Below are 6478 nucleotides of genomic sequence, written 5' to 3'. Positions count from 1 at the left end.
AGCGAAATAAGTATTTTATTCTACGACCTACTTCTAGAACTTATAGATCTATATCTTCGTAGTCCTTATACTAATAACCTATATAACCGTAGCGGTCTAGTAAAGCTATCGTAATTATTCGTATTATTCCTTTAGGATCGTATTTTATCGATATCCTATATCGACTTAGTTAGCTAATATCGCCAGGCTTTAGTATGCTTATCCCATTTACTCGTATAAGTTTACGATCTACTACGGAAGATCTCGTATAACTACTCCTAAGTTCGTGATTTCCGGAGCATTAGCTATAATTACTTCGTATATTTAAGGTTAATATATTACGAGGAATTTATCGGTCGGTTCGGGGGTTACTTCTAGCTAAGGCGTCGGAAAGGTTCGCTATCGTTTAGCGTTTTTTACTTTTAACTCGGCTATCGCGGCCTTTAGTTTATTAATCGTAATTATTATCTAAGCTACCTCCGTTATAAAGATCGACGCTAGCCCCGAGGTAGCCGGTCGCGGAAATAAGAACGCCTATAGCTCCGGATCTTTAATAAAAGGTCGGGATTAATCCGGTAATAATAATACTAAGGCGGCGGCTACGGCGTACGACGTAAGCTTAGGCGTAAGCTTCTCTTATTACTAGCTTATAATAAGGTTATAAAGGTAAGAATAATATAGAATTATTTATAATAAAGGGATATACTTAAAATAGATTTAATTTAATTAATAATTTTATAGGGGATCTCTTAAGTCCTTATCCCTTCTTAGGTTTCCCGGTCTTTATTTCGTCCTAATATATTCCAGGGGTACCTCCGTACCTTAGTACCTAGGTACCCTAATACCGAAGCTATCCGGGGCTTATCTAGGACCTTCCTTAATAGGTCGCCGAGGTAACGGCCTTACTACCCGATATTGTCCTCCTAACCCGTATAACCTGATTATTGGTGCAGGGTTCCATCCCCGTGTGACATTTGGACAGCAGCTATGGGTGACGACCTGGGCTTAATCACCCGCCGCATTGAAGCCGCTTCGACAGGCAAGATATTAGACCGAGGGGGCCAGGACGAGGCCGTTCGATTTCGTAACCCTACGGACTTGCCTGAGATTATGGAGGCATGCGAGATTTTGATCGAACATCTGAAGAGCATTCGCGGATCAATATGGCTGGCGGCAACCAGGCTGCGGGTCTGGATGACGCCGTCGTGGAAGCGAGCCTGGGCCATCAAGGAGGAAGCTATCCTGACGCTTGTTGAGAGCTCTCAGAGTAGGTATGGTGAGGCTTAATCCGCCATGGATGAAGTATTTAAGCGCAGTGCATTGCTCGGGTCGAAAAGGAGAATGTCGTCGAGCCACCGCGAGATGGTCGACGAGACCTTCACATACATTGCCGGTACGTAAACACAGCAATGTCCCGATACGGATAACGAGCACCCATTGTCAACTAACGTTTGCTCTCCTCCTTACCACAGGTGGGCATGAGACGACACAGAAAACCACGAAATGGAGCATGAAGTACCTCACAGCGAACCAGGGCAAGCAGAGCAAGCTGCGCGATACGCTGCTAAAGCTCTTCCCGGGTGCGAGCTCGACCAAACTGCCGTCATACTAATAGATCATCGCGGCGGAAGACCCGTACCTCGACGCGAGCGTCCAGGAGCTGATCCGGATCGCGCTGACGGCACCGTTGTAGACGCGCCGCACGACGCAGGACGTCGTCGTGCTCGGTCACCGCATCCCCGCCGGCGTCGACGTCTTCAGCGCCCCCAGCATCCAGAGCTACGAGGACATGGACGACTTCGTCATCGACCCCGCGCTCCAGTCGCCGACCTCGAAGCAGCGCGAGACGGGTCCCTGGCGCCGTGGTACCAAGGGTCTCTACCAGCCCGAGCACTGGATCGACACCCAAGGCAATTATAATGGCTACGCAGGCCCCATGATACCCTTTGGAGCTGGTCCGCGGGGCTGCTTTGGTACGAGACAAACCCCGCCCCTCTCTCTCCCCTTGCTTCTATCGCCCATTGACGGCCAAGAAACCCACGATTCCAATAATCGTTGATGCGTATCGAAGAGCACGGAATTATGCAGTGATGGAATGCTGATATGGCAACACGTATAGGGCAGAGATTGGCGCGCATGGAGCTGCGCATCATGATAGTCATGCTGGTCCTCAGCTTCGAATTCAAACTGATCTCGGACGCCTACGCAAGCTTCAGGGCAGCGGAGATTGTCAATCGGGGGCCGCAAATCACGTACATCAGACCCGTCCTTCGTGTGTGAGGGCACATACATTCCGTTCGCCAGGCTATCCAGCACACCGCACTGCGCTTGGGGGTAGTGGAATTGGGTATACGCATGGTCTTATGAGTAGTTAGCAGACGGCTTTCATGACGACACTGATTGGTATTGAATGCCTCATCTATTATAAAAAGGGATAGCATTATGATGTTGTCACGTGGCAATTGAACCAGCCCTTATATGCCTACATACCGCAAAGCGTATCGTAGGCGTCTACGTTTTACGCGACGGATGTAGAGACTGCTATTACGGCACAGAGACGTCCCGGTGATGTTGTACACATTATTAATCACGTCGGACTTCTCTCAGCACTCTTTGCGTTCTCTCTTATAGTTGCGTAATGTGCAGGAAGGGGATGTTCACTGAATCAATCGACTTGTCCAAGTGTATTTGAAATTTGAGACACGATGATGAATCGTTGGCAGCATAAGAGAAAGACTCTATGTGGAGGTATATGTTGCGAAATTCGTGTATAATATTTCCACATGAACTTGGTTATAATGATGTGAGCGAGTGCAATACCCCTATTTAATCGGCTACAACAGGACACGCATGATTCTCCCCTATTATCCAGTTCAACCATGAAAGCTAATACATAGCATACAGGCTATCCTAATTTGAAAAGTATTATCGAATGCTACTTAGCAAGGTCCCTCTCTCATGTGCTGTTCCTCGACATCCCAATTCCTCCTCTAGCTATTATATACTAGCTCGTGATGCCCGCAACTATGACTAAGGTTGCTGCGGAGGCTTGATCTGGTAGACCCCCCTTGTTGCAAGCAACATCCACTCGAAGAAGCGCTCGGGGAGCGTCCAGTGGAAGTACTTCGCACGTCCCGCGACGACGCCGCCGTGCCAGACATGGCCGTCCCGTCCGCTCAGCACGTCGCGCACAAGGTTCTCGGCCGTGACGTCGGGCTCCTCAGCTTCCCTCTGCATGACGCCTGTACCCTGTTGGAATATCATCCTTGATCGCGATGTAGTAGGACGTCGCAGGCAGTGAAGGTGGCGCAACCGCGAGGCCGTTGGCGTAAATCTTCGTGTTCACCTCGCCGATCATCGCCGTGACCACCCGCACGCCCAGCCCTTTCATCCCGATCCGCAACGTCTCTGAGAGCCAGCGCGTGGCAGCTTTCGATGTGTTGTATACACCTGTGCCGATGTGAGATTACTGCTAACAGGAACTGGGGCTACTTTACGACAGCGCTAGATAAGGATGAACGATGAAGAAAAGCAACGGGCGAGCCTTGCCAAGCCAACCTTATCTCACCCGCAACGCTGGAGATGTTCAGGATCGTTCCCCCAGATCGGGTCAACAAAGGTGCGAAGGCCTAGGTGACAGCCAAAACGCCCCAAACATTGACTTCGAACAGCTTCTTGCTCTGGTCGATGTCCGTGTCCAGCAGCGGCATGGAAAACATGGCGCCGGCGTTGTTGACGAGCACGTCGAGCCGGCCACCCGTTCTCTTCTCTACCGCGTCGACGCACGACGTAATCGACGAGGCACTGGTCACATCTAGCGGTAGGATCTCAACATCGTCGTGGGACTCTAGTGTGGGCAGCTTTAGACGGGTTGCGAAGCGTCACGAAGACGTGGAAATTCCGTCAAGCAAAGGAGAGGGCGAGAGACGCGCCCAGACTACCCTCACTACAGCCTGTGATGAGGACTGTGGGTTTCGTGATGGCGGTCATGGCGGCTGTGAACGTTCACCTCAGTTGCGTGAGATTTGGTCGGCCAAGCGGCGATGAAGACGCTGTGGAATAGGCAGCTGGTAACGTACAGCTAATGCGTTGTACCTGTATGATCGTTAACTGGCCCTGGATCGCCGTGTACCTACGCATTGACCTGGCCGAGATGTTCAAGCTGGTGTGCGCAGAGCTGACGCCTTTTGACGGTACAGCCAACTATGGTATGGGATGGGGGTGACCACCGATGGCTCCGTGGCATGTCCGAGGTCTCCTGAGTGACTTTCATTTTGGATCGTCCCCATCCCAGTGTGTTGAACCCCCGATTTCGTTTCGACCTGCAAAGTCCTGACAGTGTTCCCAGTCTTCGCCTACTAAACCTGTCCCTTTCGGAAGGGGTACGATCCATTATTACGTACGCGGTCTTCCGATTGGTCGTGTCTTGGACTGGGCCGCTGATCTGTCGGAGTTGGCGACGGCATGGGGCCTCATCGCCTACCGGGGCAACCCCGGGTGTCTTTCCGAAATTCACCGGGGCGGAACGGGGATCGTTGCTATTCCCGAATAGCGTCGGCCTTCGCAGTTTCATGGGCGGATGCATGCCTACTGTGGGCAATGCGCTGACCCGATGCGGATGCAGCCGGCTGGCTTCTGAATGTCACACGTCGGGTATTGCACGCACGATACTCTCCCGGCGCCGACTATCCTCATGTGGATGAATGGAAGAATTACAAGTACGGCCTCTTTTACAAGGGCGCGAGAGTGTGTGAGATGGCGAGATATTAATCATAATATACTAATACTGAAGAATCACCCGATATAGTCTGCATATGCACTCCACTCCTCCTCTTCGATGAGCTCGTCCATGTCCTCTTCGTTGAAGCAGAGTAGCGCATCAATGTCTCCAGATTTCAACTGCGATATGAAGTAGATGTCACTTCTGATCGGCCCAAAGTTCGGCCGCCGTATCAACGCCGGCTTGCCTAATGGACCAAAGGTGACTCGGCATAACTGAATCCGAGCCCACGGCGAAGAACCGATGTCCGTGTCGGGGTTGAGCTTGCCGCCGTACACGATCGTAGATTTATCCGGGGTGTTAGCGATGTGCGTGGCAAAGCTTCGAATGTAATCAGGCGTATCGACGGCATTGAGATCTCTACGGAGCACGCCGGCGATGACTGAAAGCGGCGCGTCTACAAGATCTTTGAATGTCATCCTAGACGTGGCGATCGTGACGAGATCGCCCATGTACCCCGGGGGAACCCCCATCGTATTCCATGCGTCTACTGCGCGGCAAAACTTTGCCGTCGCGTGAGGCGTCTGATGTCGACGTAGACGGACGGTAGTCACACGCTGCCAGCAGAAAGCTGTCAACGCGTCGTTGGTGGAGATGTAAGAGACTGAGGGGTCGCAGCCCTCAGATGGCATCGCGCGGGCCTTCAGTTCCTTTAACTTATGTGCCGAGAAACGGAAATACCGCCAGAAGAAAGGGGAGTTTGGCCGGAGCAGTAGCGGGGGTTTCTCAGATGCAGCCGGCCTCTTGAACTGGCTGTGGTCCTTCGTAGATTCGCCTGGCCGAAGAAGTGGCACCAGGTTTCGTCAATCCATGTTCCCTTGTGCAATGATATCTGTCGAGAAAGGCTCGCCGTTCATTGCAGTTGCCAAGAGATCTCAACATTGCTCGATGCCATTCATGTCGATGAAATTGTGCTGTGCTGCGCAGTCCAAGAGCAAGCCGCCCCTGATGAAATTGGCCTGGAAGGCCAGCACGGGTGTTGGGTCATCTTCGGTCTCTTCGTAGCTCTCTGGGAATGCCTTGCGAGGACCGAGTATGCCGCCGTCAAGCATTGTACATGGTCCACGCCTTCTGACGATATCCTCGCAAGGGGGACAGAGACTCGAACAGTCTTTTACTCGAAGAACCGTGTTAGGTGGCGACCACAGAGCACAGGGCTCTAGCTCGAAGAGTCCAGAGTTACCTGGCCCACTACATCGATTAACCACCTTTGTGGCGAGCCATGGAAATGCCTCCGTAAGCTTGAGAGAAGCTGTTTGCAAGCACTTAGTAGTCTCATCCTTCGACTCTTCGTAGCCCTTAAGCTCGAAGGCCAAGAGAATGTGGCTGTAGGTCTTCAGGAAGGGGAGTTGTCCCACGACGTCTCTTAGATGCGCAAAGTCGCCCATTTTCTTCACTAGATAACCTTCGACTAAGGAGATAGAATAGCATCAGGATAATCTTCTGTTTAAGGCCTTCTCCGGGGAGGTAGAGAGTTGCAACAAGTTTTACAATGTGACTATTTATTGAGAGCTGGCTCGGAACGGACCTAACATAAGTTCAACACAAAATCTGCAGTGTTGGCGACCAGCGAATCCTTCCACCAACAGGAAAACCGCCCTCTAATCCACCGGCGGAGGTATTTCAGTCACCGCCTGTACAGAGTGACGTTATCACCGTGAAATCTCTATACTGTTGGCCCGATTCGGGCCCAGTGCTCCTAAGGCCATGTATCGGGGT

At 51.7% G+C, this 6478-nt stretch overlaps 3 protein-coding genes across 3 annotated transcripts; 1 reads left to right on the top strand and 2 right to left on the bottom strand.

The window, feature by feature from the left end:
• Positions 1 to 966: 966 nt before the first annotated feature.
• On the top strand, positions 967 to 2259 carry GGS23DRAFT_601735 (cytochrome P450; the record flags this gene model as incomplete). The annotated part of the gene is made up of 6 exons (XM_051519233.1): positions 967 to 1250; positions 1317 to 1372; positions 1452 to 1559; positions 1611 to 1630; positions 1673 to 1952; positions 2099 to 2259. 6 exons carry the CDS (start codon positions 967 to 969, stop codon positions 2257 to 2259), a joined length of 909 nt encoding a protein of 302 aa, XP_051366976.1.
• A 750-nt stretch (positions 2260 to 3009) lies between these two features.
• GGS23DRAFT_608381 (uncharacterized protein) lies at positions 3010 to 3969 on the bottom strand (the record flags this gene model as incomplete). The annotated part of the gene is made up of 5 exons (XM_051520199.1): positions 3010 to 3228; positions 3293 to 3429; position 3555; positions 3618 to 3826; positions 3921 to 3969. 5 exons carry the CDS (start codon positions 3967 to 3969, stop codon positions 3010 to 3012), a joined length of 615 nt encoding a protein of 204 aa, XP_051366975.1.
• An 804-nt stretch (positions 3970 to 4773) lies between these two features.
• GGS23DRAFT_620338 (transferase family-domain-containing protein) lies at positions 4774 to 6147 on the bottom strand (the record flags this gene model as incomplete). Its single annotated transcript, XM_051521095.1, has 2 exons — positions 4774 to 5534; positions 5640 to 6147. The coding sequence occupies 2 exons, from the start codon at positions 6145 to 6147 to the stop codon at positions 4774 to 4776; spliced, it is 1269 nt and encodes a 422-aa protein (XP_051366974.1).
• Positions 6148 to 6478: the final 331 nt, after the last annotated feature.

Source organism: Durotheca rogersii (genome assembly GCF_024521655.1).
Source record: "Durotheca rogersii strain YMJ 92031201 chromosome Unknown GGS23scaffold_77, whole genome shotgun sequence".
In the NCBI taxonomy this organism is placed as follows: Eukaryota; Fungi; Ascomycota; class Sordariomycetes; order Xylariales; family Xylariaceae; genus Durotheca; species Durotheca rogersii.
This window is presented reverse-complemented; position numbering and strand designations above follow the sequence as displayed.